The sequence below is a fragment of the Pseudorasbora parva genome, chromosome 21 (assembly GCF_024679245.1).
Source record: "Pseudorasbora parva isolate DD20220531a chromosome 21, ASM2467924v1, whole genome shotgun sequence".
NCBI classification, from domain to species: Eukaryota; Metazoa; Chordata; class Actinopteri; order Cypriniformes; family Gobionidae; genus Pseudorasbora; species Pseudorasbora parva.
The window spans coordinates 39,375,006-39,397,505 of NC_090192.1; the positions used below are offsets into that span (position 1 = coordinate 39,375,006).

The 22,500-nt window shown below is 38.9% G+C and overlaps 1 protein-coding gene across 1 annotated transcript in view; it reads left to right on the forward strand.

The window, feature by feature from the left end:
- vclb (vinculin b) overlaps positions 1 to 22,500 on the forward strand; it is a 46,763-nt gene that overhangs the window by 23,886 nt on the left and 377 nt on the right. Inside the window, 15 exon segments of the mRNA XM_067429438.1 lie at positions 4,962 to 5,052; positions 5,124 to 5,271; positions 7,602 to 7,755; positions 8,330 to 8,505; positions 11,139 to 11,329; positions 12,545 to 12,744; positions 13,658 to 13,786; positions 14,398 to 14,547; positions 14,639 to 14,747; positions 15,196 to 15,498; positions 17,391 to 17,515; positions 17,591 to 17,776; positions 18,966 to 19,169; positions 20,660 to 20,764; positions 21,972 to 22,500. The exon segment at positions 21,972 to 22,500 is cut by the window's right edge and continues 377 nt beyond it. Of these exon segments, the coding sequence (XP_067285539.1) occupies positions 4,962 to 5,052; positions 5,124 to 5,271; positions 7,602 to 7,755; positions 8,330 to 8,505; positions 11,139 to 11,329; positions 12,545 to 12,744; positions 13,658 to 13,786; positions 14,398 to 14,547; positions 14,639 to 14,747; positions 15,196 to 15,498; positions 17,391 to 17,515; positions 17,591 to 17,776; positions 18,966 to 19,169; positions 20,660 to 20,764; positions 21,972 to 22,118 (2,418 nt within the window). The 3' untranslated portion in view covers positions 22,119 to 22,500.

Here is a 22,500-nt window from a genome sequence, read left to right on the forward strand (position 1 = left end):
AAGCGTTTTTTAAATTTGATTGAGTATATCTGTATTTATATGTATATATTTATAGATTTGTCATTTTATTTTGTTAGTTTAATAATAATTTAATTATATAGCTAAAATGGCCAAATGTAACCATCAATAAATTAGAGCAGCACTAGGTAACTTTTCAACCTTCATAATATATTTTCAAGACTCTTGTGATGATAAATCGACTTACAATAGGTTGAATGACACGTCTGCCATAGCCTGACGGGGTCTGTATCGTTTTTAATCGTACTTTTAAACTTCGGGTTTCGGGTAGTAACCCGAGAACAAAAAGAACTACAAAATTCGACTGCTTTACGGCATATACGTCACTTCCACCAACACACACACTTCCTTACATTCGGACGTGCGAGCCCAACTTTGTTCGTCGGATAATATAGTCATGTCTGAAGCAGCAGAGACAAATAAGAAAGAAAAGGTTTTGTTGGAGGAAAGCAATAAGAGGAAACGAAAAAGAGATCTTTTTCAACAAGAGATCAACATGTGACCAGCGTTTGCTCGTCGGCGTGAGCTGAAGGAGGCGTACCCGACCGATGCTGTCCTGCTTGTTACGGTGATTACCTACCACTCAAACATTGAACTGAAGTATCATATAGATTCTGTAAAACGCTAACCAATAGACTACTATAATGACGCTGGCTTGTAAACGTGAGCATCGCGATTATTTGGCGTTTGAAAAAAATAAAACCCATGAAATTATATTCATATGACATGCTGAAACATGCCACTGACTGTAACGTTACCTGGGATGAAACATTTCACACGCGCCGCCAGAAGAACTCCCTCCTGCAGTGTTCAGGGGAACTGTTAGTGCTGCACCGACCCGCGGCGCCGCTTTTATGAAGTTATTTGGCCCGCACCGCACCACTGTATATATTTTTACAACCCGCCCCGCACCCGCGACCATTAAATAGACATACGGGGTCCGCGGGTTATGAGACGACCCGCGCATCACTAGTTCAGGGCTGTCAGGGCTGTCATGTCAACAAATGCCCGCGCGATGGCATCCCCTGTTGTAGGAGGACAGAGCTTACGACAGTAGTTGAGGACATTATTTTTTCCAAACTGTAGGGGGACCCCGAGAGCAAAAGTAGCCAAGTGCTGCTTTAATAATAACATGAAATAAAAATATATTTTTATAAGGATGCACTGATATAGCATCATTGAGAGATGACATGTACACTACCGCTCAAAATCTTTTGTATCATTATAAAAAAATTAAAGTTAAATTAAAGTTTTAAGCTAAAATATAGTTTAGAGTCTCACACTGCAGAAGGAAGCGGAGGTTTGGGCCGCGCTGGACTCACTGATGACAACGGTTCGTGTGTGTGTGTGTGTGTGTGTGTGTGTGTGTGTGTGTGTGTGTGTTTAATCTTGAACTGCTCTGTCTGATGTGTTATAATAATCCTGTGTGTGTAAATCTCTCTCATCACTGTAAGTATTCTCTGTGATAACAATAATCATTTAAAACTCTGATATTGTCTGAATGAAGTGCTTAATAATGTCAGTTACCTGAGCTGGTCAGCTTTGGTCATTTCCTGACCTCACACCATCGTCTCCACATCATTTCCTGTCTCCACTCTTTACCTCTGATCTGATTAAAGCTGTTTATCTGATCTCTCACTGCACAAAACCTCTGCATCTGAGAGCAGAAAACCACCCTAGACAGGTTTCAGATGTTTTTAAGCCGGGTACGATCAAAAAACGGGAGTAAAAGTAAAAAAAAAGAACACAGACGACACACACTCCAGGGTTTGAGAAGAAGCTGGTCGGATCAGTGACAGCATGTGTTGAGCTGGCACTGTGTGTGTGTGTGTGTGTGTGTGTGTGTGTGTGTGTGTGTGTGTGTGTGTGTGTGTGTGTGTGTGTGTGTGTGTGTGTGTGTGTGTGTGTGTGTGTGTGTGTGTGTGTGTGTGTGTGTGTGTGTGTGTGTGTGTGTGTGTTTGGTAGGAACTGTGTGGTCTGTGGGTTTTAGTCAAAAGTGTTAAACAACTCATCTCTGAGGAAGATGTGTTGCATCTTCAGCCTCAATAGCTCTCACTAAATCACACTGAATGATTTAATTGTGTATTGCGTGCGTACGTCCGAGACCTAAAGGTCTTAAGACCGGTCTCGAGTACTAAAACAATACTCCTTAGAGCACTAGCAATGTGTGTTGTGGTATGAGGACACACATGTGGATTGTGTGTGTGTGTGTGTGTGTGTGTGTGTGTGTGTGTGTGTGTGTGTGTGTGTGTGTGTGTGTGTGTGTGTGTGTGTGTGTGTGTGTGTGTGTGTGTGTGTGTGTGTGTGTGTGTGTGTGTGTGTGTGTGTGTGTGTGTGTGTGTGTGTGTGAGAGAGAGATGACAAACTGAGTCAGCTTTAGGAAACAGCTGCTGTTGGCTCTTTTAACCAAAAAAGGGCATATACTACTGACCTATCTCTCTCTCTCTCTCTCTCTCTCTCTCTCTCTCTCTCTCTCTCTCTTTCTCTCTCTCTCTCTCTCTCTCTCTCTCTCAAATTCAGTTCAGTTCAATATGCTTAGTACTTACTATTGATAACACCTACTGTCAACACAGCAAGTCAAAGTGTACAATTTTTTTATGAAATTTTTTTATTTATTTATTTTTTGTTTCTTAAAATTTTCTAAGTATCTAAGTAATTTATTATAAAATATTTGTATTTATGTAATTACAGGTTGATACAGTGTGTAGTATATGTGTATATATATATATATATATATATATATATATATATATATATATATATATATATATATATATATATATATTATTTATATACAGTATTGTTCAAAATAATAGCAGTACAATGTGACTAACCAGAATAATCAAGGTTTTTAGTATATTTTTTATTGCTACGTGGCAAACAAGTTACCAGTAGGTTCAGTAGATTCTCAGAAAACAAATGAGACCCAGCATTCATGATATGCACGCTCTTAAGGCTGTGCAATTGGGCAATTAGTTGAAAGGGGTGTGTTCAAAAAAATAGCAGTGTGGCATTCAATCACTGAGGTCATCAATTTTGTGAAGAAACAGGTGTGAATCAGGTGGCCCCTATTTAAGGATGAAGCCAACACTTGTTGAACATGCATTTGAAAGCTGAGGAAAATGGGTCGTTCAAGACATTGTTCAGAAGAACAGCGTACTTTGATTAAAAAGTTGATTAGAGAGGGGAAAACCTATAAAGAGGTGCAAAAAATGATAGGCTGTTCAGCTAAAATGATCTCCAATGCCTTAAAATGGAGAGCAAAACCAGAGAGACGTGGAAGAAAACGGAAGACAACCATCAAAATGGATAGAAGAATAACCAGAATGGCAAAGGCTCAGCCAATGATCACCTCCAGGATGATCAAAGACAGTCTGGAGTCACCTGTAAGTACTGTGACAGTTAGAAGACGTCTGTGTGAAGCTAATCTATTTTCAAGAATCCCCCGCAAAGTCCCTCTGTTAAAAAAAAGGCATGTTCAGAAGAGGTTACAATTTGCCAAAGAACACATCAACTGGCCTAAAGAGAAATGGAGGAACATTTTGTGGACTGATGAGAGTAAAATTGTTCTTTTTGGGTCCAAGGGCCACAGGCAGTTTGTGAGACGACCCCCAAACTCTGAATTCAAGCCACAGTACACAGTGAAGACAGTGAAGCATGGAGGTGCAAGCATCATGATATGGCCATGTTTCTCCTACTATGGTGTTGGGCCTATTTATCGCATACCAGGGATCATGGATCAGTTTGCATATGTTAAAATACTTGAAGAGGTCATGTTGCCCTATGCTGAAGAGGACATGCCCTTGAAACGGTTGTTTCAACAAGACAATGACCCAAAACACACTAGTAAACGGGCAAAGTCTTGGTTCCAAACCAACAAAATTAATGTTATGGAGTGGCCAGCCCAATCTCCAGACCTTAATCCAATTGAGAACTTGTGGGGTGATATCAAAAATGCTGTTTCTGAAGCAAAACCAAGAAATGTGAATGAATTGTGGAATGTTGTTAAAGAATCATGGAGTGGAATAACAGCTGAGAGGTGCCACAAGTTGGTTGACTCCATGCCACACAGATGTCAAGCAGTTTTAAAAAACTGTGGTCATACAACTAAATATTAGTTTAGTGATTCACAGGATTGCTAAATCCCAGAAAAAAAAAATGTTTGTACAAAATAGTTTTGAGTTTGTACAGTCAAAGGTAGACACTGCTATTTTTTTGAACACACCCCTTTCAACTAATTGCCCAATTGCACAGCCTTAAGAGCGTGCATATCATGAATGCTGGGTCTTGTTTGTTTTCTGACAATCTACTGAACCTACTGGTAACTTGTTTGCCACGTAGCAATAAAAAATATACTAAAAACCTTGATTATTCTGGTTAGTCACATTGTACTGCTATTATTTTGAACAATACTGTATATGTATATATATGTTTTTATATATATATATATATATATATATATATATATATATAGAGAGAGAGAGAGAGCATTTGAGGTAATTTATGTAAAATAAATAAAATATAAGGCTTTTGTCACTCTTATGTCTAACTAAATTGAAATATATAATAATAAAAAAAATAATTTGTGATCTGAGCAACATTGTTTAAAATCAGATATTGTATTTACTTCCACAAATTTAAAACCTATTTAAAAATGTCAGATTTACACAGGAACATATGGGGTCTGTGTGTGAATGCAGGTCATTGAGGTCGTGGTTATTAATAAATCACACAGACAACTGACAAAATAAGAGCAGCCAAACTCCTCCCCACACACACACACACACACACACACACACACACACACACACACACACACACACACACACACACACATGATACAGAGACATGACATCATCAGCGAGAGAGTCCGTCTGGCTCGCAGGACGTCCTGATGGGAGGTTTGATGTGTGTGTTATATTTTGTGTGGATGTTGTTTGCAGGACACAGAGGCCATGAAGAGAGCGCTGGCTCTGATCGACTCCAAAATGGGCCAGGCCAAGAACTGGCTCCGAGACCCACACGGCCAGCCAGGTGTGTTTCTGATCAGATAATCAGATGGTGTAAGTGGCAGACGGGTGTGTGCTGATGTTGAGCTGTTGCAGGTGACCCGGGCGAGCAGGCCATTCGTCAGATCCTGGATGAGGCGGGTAAAGTTGGAGAGCTCTGCGCTGGGAAAGAGAGACGGGACATTATGGGGACAGCCAAAACGCTTGGACAGCTCACGGAGCAGGTGTCTGAGCTGAGGGCCAGGTATGTCGACCCATCGGCAGGATGAGTTTGAACCCCGGGGCCCAGCTGCCCCTAAACTGCCTCTGTGTTAAAGGTGCTGTATGCAATTTCCGAGAATCGTTGTTGAACACTGTTGATATTTGAAATCAACCCAAACAGACACACAATCCCTACATTGCTCCACCAATTAAATGCTCATTCTCTTCTCTCCCATCATGAGTAGACACGCCCCCTATTGATGATTGGCTCACTCTCTCTCCTCTCCCATCATGAGTAGACACGCCCCTATTGATGATTGGCTCACTCTCTCCTCCCCCATCATGAGTAGACACGCCCCCTATTGATCATTGGCTCACTCTCTCTCCTCCCCCATCATGAGTAGACACGCCCCTATTGATGATTGGCTCGCTCTCTCCTCTCCCATCATGAGTAGACACGCCCCCTATTGATGATTGGCTCGCTCTCTCCTCTCCCATCATGAGTAGACACGCCCCCTATTGATGATTGGCTCGCTCTCTCTCCTCCCCCATCATGAGTAGACACGCCTCCTATTGATGATTGGCTCGCTCTCTCTCCTCCCCCATCATGAGTAGACACGCCCCCTATTGATCATTGGCTCACTCTCTCTCCTCCCCCATCATGAGGAGACACGCCCCCTATTGATGATTGGCTCGCTCTCTGTCCTCCCCCATCATGAGTAGACACGCCCCCTATTGATGATTGGCTCACTGTCACTCCTCTCCCATCATGAGTAGACACGCCCCTATTGATGATTGGCTCACTGTCACTCCTCTCCCATCATGAGTAGACACGCCCCCTATATATGATTGGCTCACTCTCTCTCTTCTCCCATCATGAGTAGACACGCCCCCTATTGATGACTGGCTCTCTCGCTCTCTCCCATCATGAGTAGACACGCCCCCTATTGATGACTGGCTCACTCTCTCTCCTCCCCCATCATGAGTAGACACGCCCCTATTGATGATTGGCTCAATCTCTCCTCTCCCATCATGAGTAGACACGCCCCTATTGATGATTGGCTCACTCTCTCTCCTCTCCCATCATGAGTAGACACGCCCCTATTGATGATTGGCTCAATCTCTCCTCCCCCATCATGAGTAGACACGCCCCCTATTGATGATTGGCTCAATCTCTCCTCCCCCATCATGAGTAGACATGCCCCCCATTGTTGATTGGCTTTCTCTCTCCTCTCTCATCATGAGTAGACACGCCCCCCATTGTTGATTGGCTTTCTCTCTCCTCTCCCATCATGAGTAGACACGCCCCCCATTGTTGATTGGCTTTCTCTCTCCTCTCCCATCATGAGTAGACACGCCCTCCATTGTTGATTGGCTTTCTCTCTCCTCCCCCATCATGAGTAGACATGCCCCCCATTGTTGATTGGCTTTCTCTCTCCTCTCCCATCATGAGTAGACACGCCCCCCATTGTTGATTGGCTTTCTCTCTCCTCTCCCATCATGAGTAGACACGCCCCCCATTGTTGATTGGCTTTCTCTCTCTCCCATCATGAGTAGACACGCCCCCCATTGATGATTGGCTCACTCTCTCTCCTCCCCCATCTTGAGTGTCACTGATTGGCTTCAAGTTTTTTGTTGAAGTTTTTCATAAATCACTAAATGCACCTTTAAAGTGTTAGTTCACACAAAAAATTGTTTTGTCATCATTTACTTCATTAAATCATTTACAATTAAATATTTTTTTCTTTAAAGTTTTTTTTTAAATCAAAAATAATATTGAAAATATTTGTATAAATACAATTTTTTTTAAACATATTTACATTAAAAGATGTTTATCAAAGTATATTTTAATCAAAATAATATTACAAATATTTAAAATATCAAATTATATTTTAATTATATTTAAAAAATCAAAAGTATTGAAATTAAGATTTAAATATAATCAAAAATATTATAAACATTTACATTTCAGTTTTATTTTGTTTATCAAAGTATATTTTATTCAAAATAATATAAAAAATATTTATAAATATAAATACAATATTTACATGTAAATATTTTTAACAAAATTAATACATTTGTTTAATACTAAAAAAAAACATTTACGTTAAATATTTTCCTTATCAGAGATAATATTAAAGCTATGTATGTCTACATATTTTTTTATAAAACATAATATTTAAATATTTTATATTACTATTATATAATACATTTGGTCCCATTGGTGCAGTAGAAAGAATGACTTTTTAGTACCATCCTCAAATGTTGGTAATCCTGTCATCTGATTTATTGCGAGATGTTGGCATTAAAGCGTAATCGTATTTAGGGCGCATGAGTTTTGTTTGTGGTGATTGATCTGTGTGTCCTACGCAGGGGTCAGGGAGCGAGTCCGGTGGCCATGCAGAAAGCACAGCAGGTGTCTCAGGGTTTGGATGTCCTGACGGGGAAAGTGGAAAACGCGGCGCGTAAATTGGAGGCCATGACGGGCTCGAAACAAGCCATCGCCAAGAGGATCGACGCCGCTCAGGTGAGTGTGTTGATTGGGCACACAGGGTCCTGTTTGGCTGAACACACTCCTGTCCAGTGATGCCAGTAACGCGTTACTCTAATCGGACTACTTTTTTCCAGTAATGAGTTATCTAACACATTACTGTTTCCAAACCAGTAATCAGATTAAAGTAATTTATAGTTTAAGTAATTTACTAAATTTAGTAATTTAAGTCACTGAGAGTTATTATTTTAGTCATTTTCCTAAGTAACAAATTAAAAAATATCTTTTTGCTTTCTTCTCGCATCTCTGGGAGAATATATTTTCAGGAAATATTTTTTAATTTCAACTTAAAATGTCAGGAGATACATTGTCTAAACATTGGACACACATACAAAAACGGTCGTCATTTCTGTGTTGAGGCGGCAGGGCTGTTGTCAGCAACTGCTGAATGTAACTAATAAAGTAACTTGTAATCTGTTACTTTTAAAATCACGTAATCTGTAAAGTAACAAAGTTACTTTTTAAAGGAGTAATCAGTAATTAGATTACTTTTTCAAAGTGTTGCACTGCTCCTGTCTAAGCAGTCCCGTTTGTGTTTTGTGGATGACAGAGCTGGCTGGCAGATCCTCACGGAGGTCCGGAGGGAGAGGAGAACATCAAGGCTCTTCTGGGAGAAGCGAGGAAGATCGCGGATCTCTGCGACGATCCCAAAGAGCGAGAGGACATCCTGCGAAACATGGGCGAGATCGCAGCCCTCACCGCCAAACTCTCAGAGCTCAAGAAAGCGTAACTTCAATTTAACTTTATTTCCAGACTCAAGGTCCATTAGTAAGAAGACATACACCAGCTAACACGAAAAGACAAACAATATAGAACATTTAAAAAAGTTCCTTCGGATTAGACAACATAATAATACCATTCTGTGAATTATGCAGTCGACACATGAATTTATACATCAAATTCCTAATTAAAGGCATAAAAGTTTTTACTCTTGACATACTAAATTAATTACTAGCACTACTCCACCTTGGTTTTTTTCAATGTGATCTTCAATCAGTCAACTTTTTTTATTATAGGCAACTTGAAATTTGCATAAACTCACTTTTTTGTAACTCAACCCACTAGGGAGCAGTATAAAAGTACATGCTCTAAAAAGGTTAAAGGATTAGTTCACCCAAAAATGAAACTTCTGTCATTAACTCCTCTCCCTAATGTCGCTCCACACCCATAAGACCTCGTTCATCTTCACACACAGTTTAAGATATTTTATATTTAGTCCGAGAGCGTATGCAAGTGTATGCACACTATACTGTCCATGTCTAGAAAGGGAATAAACACATCATCACAGTAGTCCATTTGAGACATCAGTGGGTTAATTAGAGTCTCTTGAAGCATCCGAAATACATTTGGGTCCAAAAATAACAAAAACTACGACTTTATTCAGCATTGTCTTCTCTTCCGGGTTTGTGTTCAATCCTCAAACAAAGATTCAAACGGTTATGAATCAGCGTATCGATTCATGATTCAGATGGCCAATGTCACGTGATTTCAGCAGTTTGACACGCGATCCGAATCATGAATCAATCCGCTGATTCATAACCGTTTGAATCTTTATTTGAGGATTGAACACAAACCCGGAAGAGAAGACAATGCTGAATAAAGTCGTAGTTTTTGTTATTTTTGGACCCAAATGTATTTCTGATGCTTCAAGAGACTCTAATTAACCCACTGATGTCTCATATGGACTACTGTGATGATGTTTTTATTCCCTTTCTGGACATGGACAGTATAGTGTGCATACACTTGCATACGCTCTCGGACTAAATATAAAATATCTTAAACTGTGTGTGAAGATGAACGGAGGTCTTACGGGTGTGGAGCGACATTAGGGAGAGGAGTTAATGACAGAAGTTTCATTTTTGGGTGAACTAACCCTTTAACCCACAAGGGAGCAGTATAAAAAGAAGTACAATATGCTCTAAAAAGGTTAATCCTGATCTGAAAACATATGTAATCTCCTTACCAACATGTTTGCTCGGCCGTATAACATTCTGCACTGCCTCTACATATCATCGTCATCACTTATTTCATCATTAATGATATGTAATGTAGTAGAGTAGAGTAATATAATGATATGATGTATGATCCGCCACATTCCGGAACATCTCGGGACATCTTGACTTTGAGTTTGAGCTTTGTGGGGATTCTTGGCTGGAATCTTTGGAATATTAGCATGATATTCCATTGCTGCCCACACAAGGAATCCCGCTTTCCCATTGTTTGGCTGTTGACTGTTTGAGGGTAGCTAAGCAACGGCCGCTCAAAGCCTCTCACACTGTGTCTGTATATTAGAGTCAGATGAGCTGCTGTGTGTCTTTTCTTGATGCTGTTGCTCTACTTTTTTAATGTACTTAATATTTCTTTGATTTGTTGATTTATCAATTATATTTTTAAGTAATTTATTTAAATACATTTATTATTAAATCATTTAAATTTGTAAAAGTATTAGTTTAAATATTGTTGTCAAAATAATATAAAAAATGTTTAAATTTAAATATTTTACATTTGTTTAAATATTTTGTCAAAATTAATATTCAAGTATATACATTTATTCTTCTAATCAAAAATAAAGTTAATAGTATTTACATTTTCAATGTGCTTATGCCAAAAAGTTTATTGTTATGTATATATATATTAAAAAAATAGTTTATTTTATATATATATATATATATATATATATATATATATATATATATATATATATATATATATATATATATATATATATATATATATATATATATATATATATATATATATATATATATATATATATATATATATATATATATATATACTATTTTTTTAAATTTATATTCAGAACTACATTAAATTGTAAAGTGTTTTTAGTTTATTTTAAGGCAATGTACTTAGTTTAGAACAACTTGGCAACCAGGAAAACTAATCCAGTGATTTATTATGATTATTATTTTTATTATTAAATTCTCCTTTTTTGTTAGTTTACAGTACAATAGTATTATTACTACAGTAATACATTTTTTCAGTGATGTTTTTTAATCATTTAATAAAATAAAAATATATTAATTGATATATAATTATTTAGAGAGAAATGTATATTCTATTAAAATATATATATTAAAAAAAACTATTTATATGTGTATATATAATTATTTATATATATATATATATATATATATATATATATATATATTTTTAAAATTATTATTTTTATTTTTTATTTTTTACAGAATAGAAAAAATATAGAACATGTATGTAGGGTCTAGATACATTTAAAAAAATATTTTTCCATATATTCAGACACTAGGTAGACACTTGAATGAGGCAGATGAGATTTGTGAATGAAGCTCATCCTTCTGTTCTCCCGGCTGTGTGTTCAGAGGTAAGGGCGACACCCCTGAGGCTCGAGCGCTGGCCAAGCAGATCGCCACAGCTCTGCAGAATCTACAGTCCAAAACCAGCAAAGCCGTGGCCAACACTCGGCCGGCCAAAGCAGCCGTTCATCTGGAGGGCAAGATCGAGCAGGCTCAGAGATGGATCGACAACCCCACGCTGGACGACAGCGGAGTCGGTGAGCCTCTCATGTGGCATCAAAATGACCCCGTTTACTTTAAAGAGGACACCTTATGCCCTTTGACGCACCCTGAGTCCCAATTCACATATTATCCGTACTAAATAGTATTCGAAAATAGAATTAGTATGTCCCAAATCATAGTATGTTGAAAAGAGTATTCCAAAGGTACCCGGATGGTTTACTATTTTCAGTCAGAATTTAAAGTGTGGATCAATGGGCACTCTAACGGCTGATATTACCCACAATCCATTGCGAGTTGTACAAGGATTCGATTAGAACTACAAATGCGGATAAAAAGTGTCAAAAAACTACAAACATGACGGATGTGTGAGTCCGACGGTTAAGTAGAGGGGTTTAGATAAAGGTTTGAATGGTCGATTATCAGTATGTAACCTGACATAAAGATATTTATTCAGTGTTGTCCACATTATATTTCACCGGCAGCAGCATTGTGAACTTTTGTAATGACACGTTTGGCCATTAACTTTTAAATGCGTCATTATATTTAAACTGCAAACACATGAGGAGAGTCTTTACAATAAAGACCCACACATGGGAAATCATCGAGCGGCTACATTTCTCTCTGATACGGCAGGAGATTAAACTGAATGTGGAGGATTTGAACTGTGACGATGATTGATAGGGCGTATAAAACTACAACGACAGAGTCCGTTAAAGATGATAAAGTAGTATGTCCCAAAGCTTGCTTACTCTTCTGCTACACACTCAAAAGTATGTACTTTTTTTCACAAAAAGAGTACATACTTTTAGATCATAGTATAAGTAGGCGAATTGGGACGCAGCAGTCTTGTTGATTATTGGCTCCTCTCTTCCCAGTCTGTCAGTAACTTTTAGTTCCTGTATCTATAAAGCTCCTCCTTCTGAGAAGCACACTGTGCTCTAATTGGTCGGATGGAGCAGTGTGCTGTGATTGGTCAATCAGTTCCAGTGTGTTTGTGAAATGTCCCGCCTCTTACCATAACCGCCAATTTCAACTAACTCACTAACCAGGCCACGCCTCTTTATTCTGCGTACAAATTATTAAGGAATATTGTGACGTGTTTGTCCCCGTAAGAAAACTCGGCAATCAAAACCCAACGCTGACACTGATATAGAGCAGAACTCCCGCCGGAGGGACTTTGGGAACCTTTTTCATGCTCAAATGGCAACATAACACACTACAGACATTCATTTGGTCATTTATACTTGCAGGTCAGGCTGCTATTCGTGGACTGGTTGCCGAGGGGCGTCGCCTGGCCAATGCGTTGCCGGCGTCCCACAGACATGATCTGCTGGGTAAATGTGAGGAGGTGGAGCATCTGATGGCGCAGTTAGCCGAGCTGGCGGCCCGCGGAGAGGGAGACGGTCCACAGGCCCGAGCCATCGCCCATCAGCTGCAGGACACTCTCAGAGTAAGACATATTATACTATATATATATAATATATAAATTGCCATTAATCGTGAGTTAACTCATGACAATCATGCGATTAATTGTGATTAAATATTTAATTAATCGATTGACAGCCCTAATATATATATATATATATATATATATATATATATATATATATATATATATATATATATATATATATATATATATATATACATACACAGATATATTCTAATCACAGCCCATCGGCTGCAGGACACTCACACAGACATATATATATATATATATATATATATATATACACACACACAATTAATTACATAATACATAAGTAGTATACAGCTCTGGAAAAAATTTAGACCACTTAAGAATAATTTTTCAATGCAAAGTGGTCTCTTAATTTTTTTCCAGAGCTGTATATACATACACATACACGCATGCATACATACACTCATGTAAACAGTTTTTTTTTCTCTTTAGATAACAATAACACTGAGGTAAGTAACATAGAAAACTCTTAAAGGTACAGTAGCAAAAGTAATCTGTTTAATTGTAAAGGCCAAAGAGAGAGTGGAAAATTAGCATGAAAAAATAGATTTTAATACAAGAAACTTTGACTAACTTGTGGATTACACATAAAATATAATGCTGAGGGCTGAAAATAGTCTCTTTAATGTACATGCATATACACAAGTATCACTGTTTAATTAAATAAATGCATGAAAATAGATCAACTAAGCATCATATTTAATATCACACATGCAGAACAATATGGTAAAGAGCTCCACCTGCTGGTGAGTGAATATGAATCCAGACCCAATCCTCATATGAGAATGATTTGTGAAGAATCATGTGACACTGAAGACTGGAGTAATGATGATAAATTCAGCTCGGGAACAAATCACATTTGAAAATCTATTGTTTGTTGCAGGAGCTGAAGGGTAAAATGCAGGAAGCCATGACACAGGAAGTGTCTGACATCTTCAGCGACACGACCACACCCGTCAAACTATTGGCCGTGGCAGCGACAGCCCCCCCAGACGCGCCCAACAGAGAGGAGGTGCGCTCACATTCACTCTAAAGGCTACTACACATGGCCGTCGGAACCTGTGTGTGTGTGTGTGTGTGTGTGTGTGTGGGAGGGACAAGACTTTTTAAGACCAATGATTATTGGACCCTCTCACTTTTATCGTCTCTAATTCGTCTGTTTACCTACCCTTAACCGAAAAACACTTTATTTCCCTTTTTCTAATATTTTCAAAAATTTTATTGAAAATAAATGCCTTTCCGATCTGATATGTGATGGGAAAAGGGAGCAGAACGAGTTCGGCAAAAGGCGGATTCAAACCTCAGATCGATTTGCGTCCAAACTGACATTTGTGTTTTAAATAGCGTTAAAAAAGTGAAAGATGAAAACTAAGGACATTTACTCTATAATTTTATTTTATTTTAGTAAGTTTTGCCAAAAACACATTACAGTTTTAGTTAGTTATCATTTTTTGTAATATAAGTCTCGTTTTTATTTCAGTTAACAGCAATGTTTTTTCCCACCTAGTTTTCTTTTTGTTGTTCGTTTTCGTTAATGATTATAACCTTGGACCCCCCCTAAGCTAATATTTCTGCCCCTTTGAGTAATTTCTGTAATTGGAATGATGTATCTGGTGTGAACAGGTGTTTGAGGAGCGGGCCGCCAACTTTGAGAATCACGCGAGCCGTCTGGGCGCCACAGCGGAGAAAGCGGCCGCCGTCGGCACCGCCAACAAGAGCACGGTGGAGGGAATCCAGTCCGCCGTCAAATCAGCCAGAGACCTGACGCCACAGGTAACAGAACCCAGCCACACCTGCTCAGACGCTCCACATGAGACTCATGATGGGAAACCAGTGAGTGATCATTAATGGGTTTGTCCTGCAGGTCATCTCCGCCGCTCGGATCCTCCTGAAGAATCCTGGAAACCAGGCGGCTTACGAACACTTCGAGACCATGAAGAACCAGTGGATCGACAATGTCGAGAAAATGACAGGTGACAAACACATCTATCTATCTATCTATCTATCTATCTATCTATCTATCTATCTATCTATCTATCTATCTATCTATCTATCTATCTATCTATCTATCTATCTATCTATCTAATCACATTTGTATGAGAGAGTTTATTTATTTATTTTTTATTTAATACTGTTTATATATTTATTATATATTTATATAGTTTTTTACATTTTATTTTTTATTTTTTATATTTTTATAATTTATTTTAATTAAAATATGTCTAATGTGTTTTTTTTATTAACTATAATATATTACAGTATTTGATAGATCAAAATTATTTAGAAGAAATTATGTGGAAAAAAATAGGTTGAAATGTCAGAAAGTAATCTGAATAGGGACAGTATTTACTGTTGTTTATCATTTTCATCATATGATCTACAGTAATTTAACCAACTAGAACAAATCTCTCTCTTCCTCAGGTCTGGTGGACGAAGCGATTGACACCAGGTCACTGTTGGACGCATCAGAAGAAGCCATTAAGAAAGATCTGGACAAGTGTCAGGTAGCTATGGCCAATCACCAACCTCAGATGCTGGTGGCCGGGGCAACCAGCATCGCCCGACGAGCCAATCGGATCATGCTGGTGGCAAAACGAGAGGTGGAGAATTCAGAGGACCCGAAGTTCAGAGAAACTGTGAAAGCGGCTTCAGACGAGCTCAGCAGAACCATCTCACCGATGGTCATGGACGCCAAGGCTGTGGCCGGCAACATACAGGACCAAGGTGAGACGCACAGAAAGAAGTTAACTTTATTGTGGAATAAATAATCAAGCCAGAAAGCAACCACACAGATTCCGTTTAGTTGACGAAAGCTCATTTTCAGGCGCTTCTTCCCATTAAAGGTGGGGTAAGTGACGCCTTCCATCACAAAAACACAAACCGTTCTCATGAACAACTTGATAGTACACAAGCTAGTCCAGCTAACGACATATTACAATTATGACCAGATTAGAGTTATAGCGATCACAAAACACAAACCGTTCTCATGAACAACTCAATAGAACACAAGCCGACAGTCCAGCTGACGACATATTACAATTATGACAGGATTAGGATTATATAGATCATGATAAGAGGAAACAAACATATATTAGGAGTATAGTATCTTACTTGTAGGATTGTGACTTGTATTTTGTGAGCTGACGCTTGACACAAACACTGAGGAGATTGTTAGATGCTCATACGGTGTGGAAATGAACGGGTCTGTATCATCGCTGAACGGAGCCACAATACGATCGCAAATGGACAAACAAGAGAACATGACACACGAGCATATTCAAGCAAAAGCAGCATATATTAGTTCTCGGCTAATGTCTGTTATGTGTGTCTTGTGTTTTGAATAATGACGTTGAGCCGCTCTTCTCACCATAGACACGCCCCTTACCTGCTGATTGGCTACAAGTTTGTTATTCTACTCGGCCCGAGTCCTTTTTCTAAAACGGTTTTGAAATAACACTTACCCCACCTTTAAGTTTGCATTTCCAAATGCATGTAAAGCAACCCCTAATGTGTGTAAAGTAACACTGTGCTGCACTTCTATCTAAAACACCCGGCTCATATTTATTTAAATTGCACTAAGCCATATTTTGTGCGCTATTTATTTTCTATATTGCTGTTTTAATGAGGTGCAATCTGACATAAGAGTTTAGAGTAGTGCACATTTAGACTTTCACTGTGTGATTTACATTAAAATGAATTTATAATGCTCTCAATATTCAAGATAAGGGGCAAAAAATACCTCTTTATGCCTTTTATATTTATATAATTTAATATAGTTAATAAATATCACATGAAGTTTTGTTTTTTTATCCAGATATCAGCATGATTACAAATGTGATATTGATGTTATATACGTATATAACAGTTTAATAAACAAGAAGTTCATATTAAGTTACTTGCATTTTAGACACAATATCACCTGTTTTTGCTCAATTTCGTCAACAAAAATAGTTCCAAACAAAACCACAGGGCTGTTTTGCATCTCTGATCAACACACTGTGGTGAGTAATTACTGAATGAACGAATAGGTCGAATGAATGATTCAATGACTCACTCATGAAGACAATCACATGCGTCGTGCCTGAATGAATGAGCCGTTTGAAAGAATCAGTTGAATGAATGATTCAATGACTCACTCATGAAGACAATCACATGCGTCGTGCCTGAATGAATGAGCCGTTTGAAAGAATCAGTTGAATGAATGATTCAATGACTCACTCATGAAGACAGTCACATGCTTCGTTCCTGAATGAATGAGCCGTTTGAATGAATCAGTTGAATGAATGATTCAATGACTTGCTCATTAAAAAGTCACATGCTTTGTTCCTGAATGAATCAGCCGTTTGAATGAATTTGGTTAAAAATGGCTTTATAAAGGTAAAAATCACTGTAAACTTCTGTCACTTCTGTGAACTGACCACCTCACAGAATATGAAGAATATCAAAAACTTTAGGAGTTAGTGGTCCATAAAATTCCAAAATGTCCATAAAATGTCAATAAAATATTGAGATTTCAGTTATTGTCAATATCGCACACCTCTAAGCCATATCACATTTAATTTTTTTGTCTCGTTTAATCGTGCAGCCCTAGTAATGACCTTTGTCTTCCTCGACAGGCCTTCAGAGGGGCTTCCTGGACTCTGGTTTTAAGATCCTGGGTGCCGTGGCTAAAGTCAGAGAGGCGTTCCAGCCGCAGGAGCCAGACTTCCCTCCTCCACCACCAGACCTGGAGCACCTGCAGGTCAGTTTCACCGCAGACAGGCATGCATTTATAGCACAAGCAGGATTTTAAACATGAGCACCGGATCTTGTTCAGATAAGCGACAACGCCGCCCCGCCAAAACCGCCCCTGCCGGAGGGTGAAGTGCCTCCTCCCAGACCTCCACCGCCTGAGGAGAAGGACGAGGAGTTCCCAGAGCAGCAGGCCGGAGAAATTATCAGCGAACCCATGATGGTGGCCGCCCGACAGCTGCACGAAGAGGCCCGCAAGTGGTCCAGCAAGGTCAGTCTCGCAGAGTTGCGTTTGGATAGGGTTGGGTTTCGAAAACCAGTTAAATTTTAGAACCAGTTCCCAAATTTTACGAACGTGATACCATTTAACGATTCCTGTGTTAACCTTTTAGTGTGATTTTTAACCATTTAAGTTTCTGTGCTGAACACACATCCAAAGCGCGCAGACAGAAAACCGCTTCGAATGCTCTTCTGTGTCTTTTTGCACGGTCAAATACACCCAAAATAATATCAGGTTATCTGCAGTTGGTTAGGTCTTTAGTGACCGTTAACAGTTGAGAAAGAAAACGCATGTGTAACAGCATATTAGATCCATGCAGCTCTTAAAGTGACAGCAGCCTAATATTCCTGCTGCCATCTTTATAATAGTGTTAAACAACAAAAGACAGAGAAAATGCACTCGCTAACTATATTTGTAATGCATGTTTTATTTATAAAGTGCAGTGTTATTTTACATTTGATTACAGTTTCTGTAGCTGAATAAAATCTTATTTTAAAATATTTGTGCGCTTACTAATTTGATTATTTGTTCTTTTTTAATCACTGAGTGTGAATGGGCCTTAAACCATAGGCAAACGTTCCTTGAGTAAATGTTCTTTAGCCTGTTGATTTTTGTTCATGTTAGCTACAATTAAATTTGGCAATAAGAATGTGAATGATATCTACATTTGTTTCCCCTACTGGAATTTAAATTAGGAATTGATAATGCTGGGTACACACTAGAAGATAATCAGGCCGATTTCTCCCCTATCCGACAATCCAAGGTAAAGTCCCGTTTAAATTAATGGTTCTCCAGATTATCTTATCAGATTTTCCTGTGGTGTGAGGTCTGTTAAGAGTGATTGCACCTGATCGGAAGAACGTCAGAGGCGCCCCGATCTCGATTCGCAAATATTCAACATGTTGAATATTTACGATCTGAAATCCTGATGTTTGGGGGGAACCCTGAGGACAAATGTGTGTGCACTCAGAAGATTATCACGTGAAATGAAACATTATCCAATCAGAAAGCAAGCAGACAGAAGACTCACCTCCAGCTCTCACTGTAACATGTAAAGTTCATCACTGTCTCCATGACTTCATCTAAACATTATACTTTTCGTGTGTACCCAGCATAAGAATTGTAATCATACCTATTGGTTGGATCCATGCAGGTTATTAAACAATTCATGTTTTTGCAGGGTAATGACATTATCGGCGCCGCCAAGCGCATGGCTCTGCTGATGGCCGAGATGTCTCGACTGGTTCGAGGTAGCGGCGGGAATAAGAGGGCGCTCATCCAGTGTGCCAAAGATATCGCCAAAGCCTCCGACGAGGTCACACGCCTCGCCAAGGAGGTCGCCAAGCAGTGCACGGACAAACGCATACGAACCAACCTGCTGCAGGTAATGAGAGCACAGCGGGACTGCTGACAGATGGGTGGATGTGGTTCTGGAGTCTGAGCAGAGTTTGGGTAATGTGAGCACTTCAGAAATGCTCAAACTGAGACCAATTGGAAGATATTATAGGGCTGCACAATTTGCACACCAAAAAAATTGCATTTGTCATTTAAAATGCAATTTTGCTGCTCTTGTTTGTGGGGTTTGGCCAATGTTGTTGTTGGCAGACCGCATTACAGCAGTGCTGCGGATTTGGATTCATCTCAGTGACTCTTTTGAATCTATTCACCAAAAAGATTTGTTGACTGAGTTTCTTTTGTCTTTTTTTACTCTTCTTTCAATAAGATTCACTCACACACCTCGTTGAGACTCAAAATATGGACTCGTTCAGGGAAACGGAAAATTTGTTCGATTTATTTAACCGATAATGACACTAGTGATGCACAGATATGAAAATGTTGGCCGAAACCGATAATTACCGATAACGTTTTATACTTGAAAGCCGATAACTGCCATATTGGCCAATAAATCTAAATCCACATTTTTATATAATTTAAGAGTCTGATTACAAAAACACAAGTCTCAGCATTAAAAGCCATGTCCAATCACACAATTATGATGTTCTCATTATAATATTATATAGTGACACTTGTGCTGCACGTGTTTTCCTTTTTGAAGGGATTCCAATCATATTATAATAAATTCAAACCTATCATGGTGCGCATCTGAAGTTTCTCAGCTGAAGGAAATAATATATTATTTATCAGCTTTAATATATCGGACACATTTTCTTATCGGCTGATACTGATAGCTTTAAAAATTGACATATATCGGCCGATACTGATATGGTGGTGATGTATTGTGCATCCCTAAATGAAACAATGAAAAATTTGCCATGGAAATTAGGGATGCACTGATATGAAAATGTTGCCTGATTACCGATAATTCTTTATATTTGAAAGCCGGTAGCCGATATATTGGCCGATAAATCTAAATCTATCATTTTTGAGAGCCTGATTACAAAAACAAAAGTCTCAGCATTAAAGCCATGACTCAAGTACACAATTATGATGTTCTCGTTATCATTTTCTGTAGCCGATATGACAGACATGCGCTGCTAATGTTGCTCTGAACCGTATTTTCCTTTTTTGAAGTGATTTCAATCACATTTCTATCTAATCAAACCCATCCTGGTGAACAGTGTACATCTGACGGGAAATAATACATTATTTAGCAACTTTAATATATAAGGCCAAATTTTCTTATTGGGCCAATAATGATAACATTTAAAACGAACATTTATTGGCCGATACTGTGGTGGCCGATACGCATTCCTAAATTAAACAATGAAAATGAGCTAGTGCATGGAAAGGAGAGCAATTCAATTTGTTTATCACAAATGAAGCACCACTGGACAAGATGCTCTTTATGACTGTTTGTTCCTGTACATTTGTACTCAAGCGCACATTTTAAAGGAGTTTTGTGTCTTTCTGTAGGTGTGTGAGAGGATTCCTACCATCAGCACTCAGCTGAAGATCCTCTCCACTGTGAAGGCCACCATGTTGGGACGCACCAACATCAGCGAGGAGGAATCCGAGCAGGTCAGATCTCGCTCTCTGCTCTTTGCTGTCTCTTGTTTAAAGTCAGGAAAGCCATCTAAATGTGTGCTGGCTGAGTTAAAGGAAGTGTATGTAAGATTGTGGTCAAAACTGGTACTGCAATCACCTTCAAATGACTGTAGAGCGGTGTATCCCCCTCCCTCTCCCCCTGACTCGAGGTTGCCAGATTGGCTGCAGGATCAACATGATTCTGTGGTAACTAGAGCATATCTGGCAACCCGGATGCTGAAACACTACCTACATTGGGATTGGTCGATAAGTGGAGGGCGGAGCTTCAGGCCAAAACACAACATGTCACCATCAACATCAGCTGAGGGCTGCAACAACTTTTAAATGACAATATCCTGTCCGGACTACTGTTGTCATTGATAGAAGTATTTGAAATTAACATGATTTCCTAATGTCTAGTGACATATCATGGCCATTTTATGATTCATTGAAATACATTTCTTACATACAGTTCCTTTAACTTTATTCTCCTAAAATGCAATTATTTTTGTAGACCGCAGTGTACATACATGTATAGCAACCATAGACTGTAAAAAAATATGGACGTAGTGTCCGTGACATCACCCGTAATATAACGATAAGCCGTTCTGAAGTGTAAAGTAGGGGCGAGCTGGGCGTCGCCATCTTGCAAGCACGTCTTCGCGTGTCACTCCCGGATAACAGAAAATGGGCAAAGAGGTGGGATGTGGGCGGAGCTTATGTGACACAATATAATGTCTATAATGATTATAGACGGCAGATAAATGGCTATCCACCTGCCACTCAAAGTGGCCACGCCCTTAATTATACTGAACTTTAAGGCTTTATATAATGTAAATGAATGAGTTATAAAAAAATTCACCCCCTCACAGTTTTAATGAAGGTCAAAATTAGCCGTATAGGCCAAAACCACAATTTGTCCCAGGCTGTAAACATGTTGTTTTCTGCTGTAAAGTTGGGCATTTTAGCATGGGGCTCAATGAGATTCTGTTCCCTTCTGGAGCCGGTCTCTAGTGGCCAGTTGAGGAATTGCAGTTTACATTACTTCCGTATTGGCTTCAAGAGAGATCGTGGGAGGTTGCCGCTTGATAGCAACAAAATACACATTAAATAACACACATTTATGATTGCTCATTTAAGAACATAATTGCAGCAGGTATGAAGGAGTTTTGATATCTCTTCTCTTGTGGTTCTCTTGTAGGCCACAGAGATGCTGGTCCATAACGCTCAGAACCTGATGCAGTCGGTGAAGGAGACGGTGAGGGAAGCCGAGGCCGCCTCCATCAAGATCCGCACAGATGCCGGATTAACCCTGCGATGGGTCCGCAAAACACCCTGGTACCAGTAAAGCCAGATCCGGTGCAGATATCCCAGCATGCACTGGGGGAAGCGATGGAGTCCAGGTCATCAATGTCAATGCAGACGTCTCACCCTCCTCATGGAGTAAACTATTCCATTATCAAAACCGACAAAAGAAATGTCATTGAGTGGTTTTCTAATTTGTGAAGAATGAAGATGAAGATTTTTGTTTTGATGGATCACGTTTAGAAGGAAAAATTTCACAATGGTCATTATTTACATTCTTTAATGTATATATATATATAAGCCGTGTTTACACCAACAAAACGTCAAACACAAGCACAGATTATTTCAAAATAAATCCTCATAATGTGCTTTTCAATGCAAAGTGTTGATGACAGCATATAAACGCCTCATGTTGGTAAATGATT